Below are 14158 nucleotides of genomic sequence, written 5' to 3' on the forward strand. Positions count from 1 at the left end.
CTACAGCAGCAGTCATCTACATTGCCTACTTTCTTGTAAGCCCAAGCCTTCATTAAAGCAGCTCTAGTGTTTAGGTAGGGGGCTGTGGCTCTCCAAGTGCTGCTTGACACCATTCCATCATCCCAGACCATTGGCTCTGAGGTTGATGGAGTCCAATGTTTGGAGTCCTGCATCCACCACCACCCCTCTGCGCAAAGAACCATTCATTGAGGTTGTGAAAACCAAGCAAAATACAGACTGGGGCTTTCTTTAGGATGACTCTCCCTTCCCCCAAACCCTCCCCTCCCCAACCCGGGAAACCTGCCGGTCTGATTAATCATATTTTTCAAAAAAAAAAAAAAAGTTAAATAAATGTTAAAGCATATCTTTTCCTGTAAAGGCCTTTAGTGTTAATCTGCTCTTACTGGGCAGATAATTCCTTCTCCCCACTGCAGTGACAGGCTGCTTGCTGTCTGAGCTGCATACTGTTGGCCTCAGGTAGGCAATCCACAAAACAAAACAGAAAACAACAAAAAGAAAACAAAACCAAAAGAAAAAAAACCAAAACAAGCATGTTAGAGAGACAAGTTCTGGCACATATTTTGTGCACATCCAGGGAATTTGTATGGAGGAGCATTTAGTCCATGGACTCACCTTCCAAAGTGGTACTGCCTTAGTTAGGATTGCCATATTTCAAAAAGTGAAAATCTGCTGTTGAGCTTTTTCTTTCTTTCTTTCTTTCTTGACAAAGCTGTTGAGCTTCCAAATGCAGTATTCCAGGTATGTCTGTGAAATTCCGGGTGTATGGCAATCCTATCTTAGGGAGGTCACTAATCCATTCCCCCTGGGAGCTAAGGATGGATGAGCTGGAGGTCACTCCTGAATCCTCCAACTTGGTCTGCTGGCAAACAGAACACTCACTTCTCCCACCATGCCCGACACACACCTGGAACGCCACATTGTGTTAACACACAGTAGAAGGGGAGGGGCAGGGAAAGAGAGCAAATTCTTCCCTTCAAGAAGAGAAAATTTTCAGGGGATGGATGAAAAGGAGAGGAGTGGAACACCCCCCAGCACAGATGCTGCTGTTCAGATAAGATATCCAACTCCCTCCCCACAAACTCTGCATAATTTACTCTGACTTTAGATTGTGCTGTTTCTTGATGCAAATGCATTATTACGTTTGAACAGAGCGCTTCCTTATCTTGCATAATGTCCCAGCTTTAGTAGCTCAATCCTAGCACTGGGAATTTCCAGAAGGTGTTATTTTCTTTTTGGTGTGTGTGTGTGTGTGTGTGTGTGGCAGGGGAGGGGAATGTTCCCAGAAAGTGGGTAATGCAAGGAGACATGAGGATCTGTTGTGGTCCAGAAGCACAATTGAAGGACACACGGCAGAGGAAGAAAAGCCAAGAATGAGTATTCTACCTCTCAAATTGTGGCAATCTCTGTAGATTTTTTTCACTCCCATGCTTTCAAATGTTTCTGTGACTACTATTTGGTGGCTAGTTACCCTTTTATCCCCCTTTCTCAAAGAAAGCTGAGATACTCAGAAATTCAAGCCAGATTATTGGATTCTGTGCAAAACCATGCACCATGGAATTGAAGGTGATAAAAGAAGAACTATATATTAGCATTAAGGAAGGTGATCCTGGATTTCTAAATGCAAAATCATTATGGGGATGTGGATTCTTTTCTTCTTCTTTTGGCGGTCGTGTGTGTGTGTGTGTGTGTGTGTTTTCTAGGTTCACTTATTCCCTAGGTAAGTAGTCTTCACCTTTTCCAGACCCAGGACCCATCTTAACCCAAACATGCATTTGGGGATTTAAAAAATAATAATCTATATATATCTATATACACTGTCATTTATTTGCATGGTACTGGTGCTGCTGTTGTGACCCATCTTAGATCAGATCCAAAAGGGAATCTCAACCCACCAGCTGAAAACCAATGCTCTAGGTCTCCTTTCTGGAGTAAGCAAAACAAAACAAAACAAAACAAAACAAAACAAAACAAAACAAAACAAAACAAAACAAAACAAAACAAACACCTCTGTCTTTAAAGCTGAGGTCCATATCAATAATACAATTGAAAGAAAAACTTGGAAGGCAGTCATGCCTTGTGAATCTGGCAGATAAATTCAGCAGCAAACACAAGAGCGTGCCTCAGGATCCTGCCAGTAGCCCTGAGGCAACAAAAACTAAATGTACTTAAGCCCACTTTAAGGCCATCTAAGCACCGTTGCTACCATCTTACAGTTACCAATTTCGCAGAGAGGAATGCCACTCACTTGCAGGGCACAGGGTCTGAAACTGACAGGAGTTGAGCCTGTACATTCCACTCCTAGGATTTGTTTGCTTTCTTCTACTGCTACAGGCCACAGAACCAACACCAACCACTCCCGAAAAGAAAGCATAAACAGTGCCATCTTCCCTCCGCTTACGCTGGGCAAAGGGGGAATACCTTTCACTCTGCTCCATCCAGTGCTTTTGCCTAGAATTCCCACCCAAAGCCCCTTCTTTGGGTTGCTGTGTCATCTGGTACAACGTCTCTGGAAACAATAAGGAGCTCCTGGCTGTGCTCTAAAGGCTCTAGTTTACTCTTTGCAGACTGAAAGCCAATGACGACATTTGCTACACACAGGATATGGTCTTGAAAGAAGCAGGTGCCACTGGACAAAGAAGTAGCCTCTACCAGTTGGGATCCCATCTTAACAAGTAAACCACTGGACTAGAGTGTGCGCTAAACTTTCCTTCTTATGTTTTAAATGTGCGCAGGTTTTTTAAAACAACCACCCCCTTCCCCTGTGATGAAGCTCCTGCCAAACTCAGACAGATGCTTGAAATAGTCCCTGTTGTCCAGGGAGCAAAGGCAGACACCACTGCATCTCAGAAGCCAGGTATGGCACAGTAGTCATGGTCTTTCAGGCTTCGTGGACTGCGCCACCCCTTTTCTGAACGTAGCATGTTCCTTGTGATACTATGGACTGTTTCATACGTTCACAAAACCCTTACAGGAAAGGCACTTCTGCTCAGGGAACAAAATAAATCTGCCAGTAAAATGCCACATGGGATCGCCAGAGTCTACTCGGGGTGAAAATGCATGGACTTACTGCGACTCGCCAAGGCTTTCCAGCATGTACACATTCCATTTATACAATAATCCTCTGCAGATGATGCCTCCATGTCTTTTATCACAGTGATGAGGAAACTGTGGCTTCGCAGAGGTCGTTGAATCCCAGCTCCCATCAGTCCCAGCCAGCATGGGCAGGGATGTTGTGAGCTGTCATCCACCAACTTCTGCAGAGCCACAGGATTCTTATCCTCAGTACAGAGCTCTTTCAGATGACTGGGTGATGTGTGGAGGATTGTATGTAGGACTTTGCTTGTTGGTTCCGGCCCTGAAATGGTGCACCCCAGGGAGGTGCTTGCCATATGCATGCTCAGTGCAATGCCTGAGGAGCCAACACAGCAGTACTTGTGTAGGTCCTCACGTGATCAGAGCTCCAATGGCGTAGAAGGCCTATGGCCCTTTGCAGACCATGTGCTGAGTTCCCAGACTCAGGTATATAGTATTGTGAGTGGGTATATCAGCTGTGGTCCCGTTTCCTCCTCCACACACAGTCCAAACGCATGGAGGCAACACCTGCAGGTGGGCAAGATGACCCATCTCTAAGATACCTGTGACGCTAAATATGTGTGACAATCTTGTCTTTTCTAGGTAACAGCTTGGGTTCCAATTCTGTTTGGCACCCTCTCAAAATGGCGGGCTGGGAACTACTAGGTGTTCCAAGAACACTCTTTCCACACAAAAGAAAAAAAAAAAAAAAAAAAAAGGGGGTCTTGCTTTTCAACTTCCTGGCAACCAAGAAGGGACCGACCCACCCAAAGCCCTGCCATGACACCCTTTTCCCCACCAGAAATGAACAAGGCATGCCAACTCCCATCGGAGAAAATTCAGTAGTGCTACCAAATAAAAATAAAAACAAAAACAAAATCCAGTTCACAAAACACCACCCACCCTCCTCCAAGAGGGTGTGCCAAAGAGGTGGGTTTTCCTTAGGATATAAGCTAGCCCAGGGTGGCAAGATGCTGCTCACCACGATAGGAAGCAGAAGCCCACCTTCCAGCCTAGTTGCACAGAAGTTCCTGAGGCTTGGGCTGGAAGGGAAGGGCCTTTCTGACTCAATGGCAGGTTTTCATCCCTGATACGTATGGGGACTCTTGCGGTCGGCAGTTGCATTCTTGCTGCCCGGGGTAGTCTATGAAGTCTGGGGCGGGCAGACCTGATATGACCATTAAAGATTTGTTCCAAATCGTGAAGGTGGGGCAGACCGGCAGGATGAAAGATATCTCGAAGGTGTGCAGGTGGAGAGAGTTGGCTGGGTCGTAGAAGGACAGCACATTGTTGTCATAGTCCAGGAGGATGCCCAGGCGCTTCATCTGCGGGTGAACGTCCACCAGCATCTCCTTGTTGTTGTGCCGCACCACAAAGTTGTTGTTGCAGCGGGAGAAGACCCAGGAGGAGGAGTTCTTGCCAATCCACTCATTCTTGGGGGCTGATTTGTAGGCGATGCCAATTGCATACCTGGAGAGGCAGAAAAACAAACAAACAAACAAACAGTGGCATTCAAGAGACTAGCTGAAACAAGAGATAAGAACCACCATGGGCTGGTGGTGCAATCTTAAAATTAACCATGTCTACCCAGAAGTAAGCCCATTCAAGTTACCTGGTTTACTTCCAGGTAAGTGAGTAGGGTACTGCTGTCTAAATCAATTCAATCAGTCTGGCATAGAGTCTAAGGCTGTGTACACACCTTACAGTTAAAGCATATGATTTCCCTTGAAGAATTCTGGAGATTGCTGTTTACCCCTCATGTAGCTATAATTCTCAGCACCCTTAACAAACTACAATTCCAAAGATTCTTTGGGAGAAGTCACGTGCTTTAAATATATGCTGTGCATGCAACCCAGGTGCTGGACTTCAACCAGGGAAGACCAGATTTTAAATCTCCACTCTCTTTTTGAAAATGGAGAACCATCTCAATCGTGCAACTCAAATAAGCTGCTTGCTTTCATCCAACTGTACTGTTGTTGTCTCACCCGGCCCTACCTGGAGATGCCGGTAAGTGAACCTGGGAACTTCTCCATGCAAAGAAGACGCTCTGCCACTGAGCTGCAGTCCTTTCCCACTCTAAGCCTTTGTAGGCAGGTTACAAATCAAAACCCATTGATCAAACTTACCACTGAAGCACCTAGCTAAGGCTCAGTGACAATACATGCAATGAGAAGCCAGCCCTTAAGTCAGCAAAGTGTAAACAATGGGCTTGCGCAAAATTTGAAGTGGTTCTCTGGCCATGGACCAACCAGGTAGAACCCAGCGCTTTTTGTTTCGGGTGGGGACAAAAGAAGAATGCCTGCTGGCTCAGAGGAGGGCAATTCAATTGGAAAACTGGTGTGTGTGTGTGTGTGTGTGTGAGAGAGAGAGAGAGAGAGAGAGAGAGAGAGAGAGACTATGTTTCAGTGGTAACCATTGGAAGATGCAAGTCCACCCCCTGCCCACCCCCCACTGTGCCTTTGATCAATGCATTTCCGTGTGACACATGCCCCGAGGCTCACTTTGAATCACAGCAGCCGTTCCCTGGCTCAATTATATGTGCCCTCCCTCCCTGCAGCGCAGAGTGAGCAGCACCGAGGCTCACGTACCTGGAAGAGTACACACACAGCCTGCGCTGCTCTCCCTGCCGACGTGTACTTTTAAATGAAGCCCTTCAGCAAAAGAGACTTGATGAAAATGGCATTCTTAGAGGTATGCGTTTTCAAAGCAAGAGCAGTTCCCAACAGCTTCTGCTGCCCCTATGCAGGTGTTGCAAAGGGGACTTGGCTGGCAGGGCCGTTGGGAAGTAGCAGGTTCCTTGCTGATGGGCACAATAAACCAGCAATCTATGCCTCGACTATAAGCCTGGGGACTCAGCTCTCCGAGTAAACGAAAGGGAGACAGGCCCACTCCTTCTTCCTCCCGGGCACCGTGCCCATGCTTATTCTAGTCTAGGCTCAGCACCAACAGCAGAGCCACTTACCAGGTGGAGGAGCCGACTGTCACCTCCCAGTAATGGCAGCCGCTGTCAATGAAAATGTTGCCTGCGGCACCATAGCATCCTGTCCCGCTGAACCTCTCGGGAGTGTGGCTTTTTTTCAGGGAGCTCTCGTCCTTCTCCATTTGGAGCCCATCGTTGGAGATCTTCAGCTTCTTGTGTGCCATTTTGGGGTCCAGTTTGAAGGGCTGGCCTACGAGGACCAGAAAGAGAACGAAGGTGACGCAGGGCAAAGAGAAACTTTAAAAAGGTACAGAGGCCCCCACCCCTCCCAGCAGCTTGCTTGCTTTGCTTATTTCCCACTTTCAGAGCCCAAAAGAGGAACCCAGAGCTGCTTACAACCATAGTAATAATTGTAATGATAAGTTTTATTTTAATTGATTGTAAGCTACTCAGGGAGCCTTTTTGGCTGAAGAGTGGGGTACAAATATTCTAAACATACATACATGCATACATACATACATACATACATACATACATACATACAAAAAACAAAACCAATTTAAGAAAAGATAGCTTACTAAAGGTTGAATAATCATAAACATGCTCTGGGGATAAGACAGTAGCATAAATAAATATGGGTAATGCAGTATTTCTGGAGGCTGGATGAGAAAGCGTATGAGCCTCCTAAGACAAGGAGTTCCAAAACTCCCAGGTTTGTTTGTTTGTTTCATTTCCAATCAGAACTATTGTCCCTATTGGCTTGGCTTTAAGGAAGGGACTGCAAGTGCCCACTTTAGGACTATAGAAGGCTCCCTATAACCAGCCCCGGTCAACAATCTGGCTGCAGCTCTTTGAGCCAGCTGAAGTTTCTGAGCACTTTTAAAAGGCGGCTCCACATGTTACAGTAGACCAAAAGGATGTAACTAAGGCATGCTGGGATACCTCAAGTCAGTAGAGCATGACACTCTTAATCTCAGGGTCATGGGTTCGAGTCTCACGTTGGGCAAAAGATTCTTGCATTGCAGCAGGTTGCACTAGATGACCCTCGTGGTCCCTTCCAACTCTACAATTCTATGTGTCAGTGTGGCCAAATCAGGCATCTCAAGAAATGAGTGCAGCTGGCACACCAGCTTTAACTGTACAAGTGCATTCCCAGCCACCACAGAAACCTAGGCATCCGTGCTCAGGGCTGAGTCCTGGAGCAAGCCCAAATTGCAAGTCTGTGTCTTCAAGGGGAGGGCTACCCCATCCAACCTAGGCTGAATCCCTTTTCCCTGCTCTGCCTTCCAGCTGACCAAGAGCACCCATCCTGTTTGGATTAAGTTTCCATTTGTTCTCACATTTCTAAGGATCCTGTCCACATCCTCAGGCTGTACAAATTGGAATGTATCATTAACACTGGACAAGCAGAGGCCAAAGTTACATCCACCAGACCTGTATCAACTATAGTGTCCAAGCCAGAAGAAGAAGAAGAAGAGTTTGGATTTGATATCCCGCCTTTCACTCCCTTCAGGAGTCTCATTTAATTTTTTTTATTGATTTTCAACAAAAATTATAAAACAAGGCAGCATACACACATACACCAACAAAAAACACGAGAAAAGAAGGGGTAGTTCCCCTTGGTAGTTTTTCCCCTTGGTAGTTAATTTGGACCCCCAAAATTCTTCCCTCGGTATCTTTACAAATTAATATTGGGTCCCATTTTTCTTTCACGTAGATCACCAGCCCTCTCTTTTTATTTACGTCTGAATTAATGAATTCTACTCCTAACCTTTTGTTTATCAATATATGTTTGTGTTTTTTGGCTACGTGTGTCTCTTGCCAGCAAATCACATCATAGTTTTTATTCCTCACAACTTTCTCTATTTTATTCCTTTTTGATTTTTCATTCAAACCGTTTACATTCCAAGTCATAACATTCAGTGGCATTATTAACACAAAGGTCTATTTAATCCGTCAAAGTTTTCAAATTTATGTTTTGGGGCTTCCGTTCCCAGAGTAGTTTTCCTCTTCCTCCTCCTCACTTCCCACCACTCCCTCCTCCTTTTCTATTTCTTCTTCTTCCGCTTCGATTCCTTCCTGTCTCTCCCTCCTCTCCCTCCTCCTTCTTTTTTCCTCTCTTATTCCCTCTCTATCTCTTATCTTGTCCTCTACCTTGCCAAGCTCTTTCTCATACCTTCTCAAAAAATTTTCCACCTCCTGGATATCTGTCAATTTAAATCTTTTGTCTTTGAAGAAAAAGGCAATCCCCTCCGGGAATTCCCATCTGTATTGTATATTATTTCTCCTCAAAACCCCGGCTATCTGTCTGTATCCTTCCCTTTTACGCAGAAGCCTAACTGGTATTTCTTTAAGTACAATAATTGGTCTATCATCAATTATCAATTTTTTGTGATAGCTAGTTTTTAATATTAGGTTCTTCATCTCGATTGAGTTTAGAATTACCAGACAGTCCCCAAGGGGTTTTTTTGACCTGTGTTGCTGGGTTCTTGTTTTTATTCTAAAAGCAGTCTCCATTGTGCTCGCCACATCTTCCTCTTCCAGTTCTAGCCATTTAGCTAACTCCTTAGTCATCTTTTCTTTTATGTTCTCTTTGGTTTCCTCCCCTATTCCTCTAAATTTAAGATGAAGTTGTTTCTGTCGCACTTCTGTCATCGCTAAGTTATCCCATATTTGTTCCTGTGTTTTGTTCATTTCCCTCACTTCTTCCTTTATCCTTTCTGTTTCTTTTTTCTGTTCTCTCATCTCTTTTTGAATTTTTTTGTTAGTTTCCTCACATATTTTTGATTTAACAGATAAATCTTGAATTTTAGCGGAGAGTTCTCCTACTGCTCCTTCTATCTTCCTATCTATTAATTCCTGTATTTCTCCCAATTTTTTTTCCATATGAGTTTCATTTTGTTTAAACTCCTCCTTAATTTTCAGCCATAGAATATCTAGATCTTTGATCTCTTCTTGTCGGGATAACTTTCTTTCACTTGGGGTCCCCCCCGCTTTTTTCCCATCTTTTCCCCACATTGTGTCCCAGTTTTCATGTGTTTTCTTTTATACAAGTTCTCTCCCTTGGGGGGCTCACAATCTTTTCTCTTTCTTGTGTGGATTTTAACCTCTGTCCCCTCCAAGAGTATATAGGGGGTTGTAAAACTATAGGATATCCTGTTCCCTTATCTAAACTAAATCTACCAGGGCGGATTTTAAGGATAGATTATTGCATTTTCAACTTTATCTATTAATCCTTTCTTAACTCAGAGGGTAAATGAATGTGGCACGAAGCCAGAGAGGGGTAAAGGGGTATGTCAAAATTAGGTGTTCCCCCAGGGACGTTGAGGGGGTAAACACACCCGTAAATGGGGTTTAACCCACCGTTGAGTATATTCTAATATAGTGAGATACGACCCCTTAAAAGAGGGGTTCACATCTATGCCAAATGCTTAACTGTATTGGATCAGATCAGGCACATGGAGGATGTCTCTAGAAAGAATAAAAAATGTTACCAAAGTTATTTCACACAGATTATTTTAAGCTGTCCACAATTAATCTCAGTATCTTCAAAATCTCCAATATCTCCACAATCTTCAAACACTTCAGCCTCTTGACGGCCTAATCCAACGTTAATGAGATGGGTATGGTTTAGGCAAAAAGTTCAGAATTGTTGTGAAAATGTCCAACACAGTCAATAAAGGTAGGTAACAAAGTTTGTTGTATATTAAGATTCCACTCTATATTAACTCAAACACAGCTCCTCCTGTGTCCTGAAGTGGTTTCCAACGCTCAAACCCAGTTCCAATTCACATTTGTAATAAAGTCTATTAATTCAGTTACTAGACCTCAAAGAAGAAGGCTGATGACGTGCAGGTTAGTGGTGTCGGGGGAGGGAGAGAGAGGGAGGGAGGGAGAGGGAGGGGGAGGGATAGTATGTGGGATAGTGGGAGGGGTAAAGCACTCCTTAAAGTAACATTGTGGTATCGGCCCCCCCCACTGTACTTAGCTCACAGTGCTTTATTCAATATATCCATGTTCAACTCCATAAGGCGTTCCAAAGAGTTTTCAACAGAATACTCCCAATAATGTTCGTGTTGGAAATCCACCTCTGTCTCTTTGTCTTTTCGTTTTTCTTTTTCTCTCTCGCCGCCGCTTTCTCTCACCGCCGCTTTCTCTTTGCTGCACCGCTTTCTCTACTTCTCCCTTCAGCGCCGCTTTTAATGCAGTCCCAACCGCAGAACTCAATTGTAATTGTAATTCAACTATAGTTTGCAACAGTATCTATGTCTTTCCACGGTGGGAGCAGGGCACATGGCAGCGGATAATTCAACCAGGCACCTTCCTCACTGATTTGTAACTAATAATTCGTTACTTTATAGTTATTAATTGATAACTTGTTGACCGGAGTGGAAAATACCCCGTCCTTCTGAACTCACTCAGTTAGGCTGCAGAGAAAGAAACCGAAGCGGCTACTTCCTTTTTTTACGTCTGAGATTTTGTAGCCCGCGCCATTTTCTACTCTCAACCGGATGGATTCCTTGCCAAAATCTTTAAACATCCACGGCTCCCCTCGCTTAAACTCCAATTTTTATAAATATTTTAACTCACGACACGTAGGGGGGTCCGTTTTATCTTGTGGAGGTTCGTCGCTCTTTTTTCGGCAGAAGCTAGAGGCATCGCAACACGGAGTCGGTGTATTCCCTTTTTGCGCTCGCGGCTCCGTCCCGAGTCTTCCCCACAAAAAGAGAGAAAACCCCTGTAGACAGCCAAACCGCTCCCACGCTGCCGGGAACCCTATCCCCCAGGGGTCTCCCCCCTGGGATTTTTGGGGGGCGCAGTGCCTATGCGGCTCCCCCAAGCCTCCGTGTTGCCCAGAAAACCCTTGCAGGGGCTCTCTGCGCTTCTTCACCGACCGCGACCTAAACAGGAAGTCTCCCTTCAGGAGTCTCAAAGTGGCTAACATTCTCCTTTCCCTTCCTCCCCCACAACAAACACTCTGTGAGGTGAGTGGGGCTGAGAGACTTCAAAGAAGTGTGACTAGCCCAAGGTCGCCCAGCAGCTGCATGTGGAGGAGCAGAGACGCGAACCCGGTTCCCCAGATTACAAGACTACCGCTCTGATTTTGTCAGAGAAGTGCTGAGCAAATTGTTCACAGCAGGCCTTTGAGTGGTCTAAATTCTCCTTATGTGGGCCAGAGTGTAAAAGATCCCTGAGCACTGAAAACAGCTGTGCTGGACAGCTCCTCACTGATGCAATGAAGGCATAGAGAAAAAGGTTTATTCACAGTTCACACTGCTACAGAATAGGTCTTCAAAGATACTCCAGCCTGCATTCAGTTGGACTCATTCTGAGTTTTCCACCAACATCACTCTAGTTGCCATCTCATGCAATTCATTGTCACTAGCTCCCCAGAGAACCAGGAGGCTGGTTTGGATCCACTTCATGAGAGGGGATGATCAGAAGCGATCATGTCCACCATCCTGGTCATTTCTCCATTCCAGAGATCCAACAGGGCTAATATATCTATCAAATCTTGCATGTGGTCTAAGCTACATCCAGGTGGTCCACATGTGTCTGTTGATTTGTAGCTGAAGAAGGGAGATGGCACACGTCCATTGTATTAAACATTAATGTTGATTTTCAATTGTATTTCTATTGCTTCTTTTATTTCTTCCTGGCAGAAGTCTCTCCTCACCTGGAGATGCTGGGGACTGAACCTGGGACCTTCTGCATTGCAAAGCAGATGCTCTGCCACTGAGCTACAGCCTCCTCACATTTTTAAAGACAGATCTTTCTGCTCTGGGGTTGCTAACAGACAGCCAGGGAGATATTTGTGCAAGGGACAGAAATGGAGATGGAGACCCAGCAAAGCAGGGGAAAGTCGGATCTAAGTGAGTTCCTTAAGGGCTTTATTCTCTATTAACATTAATGGGAGTTATTCAGGCACATTGCAGGGAGAGCACAGCCCCCTTAAGTGCTGGTGTAATAGTCTTACAGAGCGGCAGAGACCATCAATGCATCATTTAGTCGTTTTCGCCCACATCCACAGTCACTCCCCACAACAGACGCTCTGTTATTACATCCTACAGGAAAGCACGCCTTCGCGGCTTCACAGTAATTTTTCCAGCACCAATGGAAGGTCTCGCCTTCAAGGGACTTTTCCTCACACGCAGGCTCAGGCTGCAGAAACCAATCAAAGGCAGAAAATGAGGGGCTTTTTTTGTAGATTTTGCCAGGCGACCGTGGCAAGACTCAGCCCTCAGCCATCAAAGTACACACTTTTCAAACCTGTGCAGAACACTGGGAGGGGGAAATACTCCATTGCTTAAGACAGTGGCCCCGTCTGCACTACACATTTAAAGCAGAATAATGCCACTTCAAACTGCCGTGGCTTCCTCCAAAGAATCCTGGGAACTGTAGTCTGCAAAGAGACAATGAAGAGTCCCTTCATGGAGTTAAAATTCTCAGTGTGGCTTAACCCCTCTTCCTCAGCCTCTCTGCTTCTAGGTTGTTCCTTTGCTGCATGCCTAGCACCCTTTCTACTTCCAAGTACCTGCTTCCTCTCCAGCCACTGGGAGCTGAACCTCTTGAGCACTCAGATCCAGGCTTTGTGGTATGAGCCTTGTAATCACTTGTGATTACCAGCAACCAGCATTCAGAGATGTACTGACTACCACAGTGCAGGTAGAACTTAAGCATCATGGCTAGTAGACAGGTGACCATATTCTTCATGAATTTCTCTAGCCCTCTTTTTAAAGCCTTCCATTAAGAGACAGAATGCAACACGGGTTGGAACTTTGGTCAGCTCCAGTAAAAGAAATTCTCATGACAGCAGTGGGGAATCTCCAGCGCATGAGTCTAAACTATGCCCACCGGCCCCCTAAGGATGTAAGACGACATCATTTTCAGGTCTGTCCTGTATTCATGGCATGTGGCACAGTTTCCATGCCTCTGCAGTTCGTCCTCCATAAAAATCCACTTTATTCATCTTGTTGCCTGCTGTGGCAAAGTTACCTAACCTACGCAACTTATTATAGAAATTCTGTTAAGTTACACTGCCATTACGTTATTCCACCACACTCATTTTAAAGCAAAGGAAACACAATGCAATAATAATAATAATATATATATTGTATTGTTTGGGGGCAGAAGGCAGCAACCATAAATACCAACTCTTGTTTCCATCAGAATTCTATCTGCTCCACACCTGATGTTGGTTCATGGGGGTGGGGCTGTTGGGCAGATCTATTTCTCCACCCACTTCACAAGATTCATTGCAGCCACCATCTCCACTGCAATCACTTTGGGAAAGACTGTGCAACCTGAGGAAAGCACCACCAGACAGGCTGTTCCGAGGGGGAAGGCGGGGCTGCCGCCCATCTGCTGGTTTTGGCCATCTGCAGCTGCACACCTCAAGAGTTTCTCAGAACCTATCCTGGTTAATATGCCGCTGATGATAACAGGCAGGTCTCTAAGCCCAGCTGGCACTGCAGCATGCCGGCTCCCCCTCGAGGGTGTTCTTGAGCTTTGTGGAGTTACTGACTTCAGTCGTAGCCGAGTTCTGCAAATTCTTGAACAATTATATGACAGGAGAGTGTACATGTGCATTTTCTGGAGGGGCAGAAACAGAATACTTCTATTGCTCAACAGAAGCAGATGTGCAGACAAAGCTCACCTGAGCATATTTCTGTTGGTTTTCTGTGAGGGTGGGGAGCTGCCAGACTCATCTACGGAGGGTGGGGGGCTTTTGAGCATTAAAGCTGTTGAATGTTTATTTTATGTGTTTTTTTTCTTCTTGTTATCAATGGCTTTTACAGACTTTTGATATTGCAAGAGTGCTTGTGCTCACATTCTTCCCTGGAGTGCAGGGAAGACAATATTTTAGGAAAAGATGAAAAATACTAAACACATAAATGAATGCAAGCCACAAGTACAAAAACAGGAGGTATGTGGCAGGATTGGATGACAATGATTTATTTCAAGGAGGGGGAAACATATCTTCTAAATATGATGATAACTAGGTATCCTACTCTCCCAATTACCAATGGCAAGAAAGATGTGGTGGTTCAGCAATAGTCACAAGGTGGCATGCAGAGAACAGTTCAAAGTGCCCTGCCAATTGCCCATGCATAATTCAAATCCTGCCTTCTGGGAAAAGCAAGC

At 45.1% G+C, this 14158-nt stretch overlaps 1 protein-coding gene across 1 annotated transcript in view; it reads right to left on the minus strand.

Moving 5' to 3' along the window:
* Positions 1-330: 330 nt before the first annotated feature.
* The window catches only part of MID2 (midline 2), a 200211-nt gene continuing 186383 nt past the window's right edge, over positions 331-14158 (minus strand). The window contains exons 9-10 of the mRNA XM_079962328.1: positions 6056-6263; positions 331-4563 (exon numbers count right to left, since the gene is read on the minus strand). Coding sequence (XP_079818454.1) covers positions 4161-4563; positions 6056-6263 — 611 coding nt within the window. The 3' untranslated portion in view covers positions 331-4160. The remainder of the gene's footprint in view (positions 4564-6055; positions 6264-14158) is intronic.

This window comes from Podarcis cretensis (genome assembly GCF_951804945.1).
Source record: "Podarcis cretensis genome assembly, chromosome: Z".
NCBI classification, from domain to species: Eukaryota; Metazoa; Chordata; class Lepidosauria; order Squamata; family Lacertidae; genus Podarcis; species Podarcis cretensis.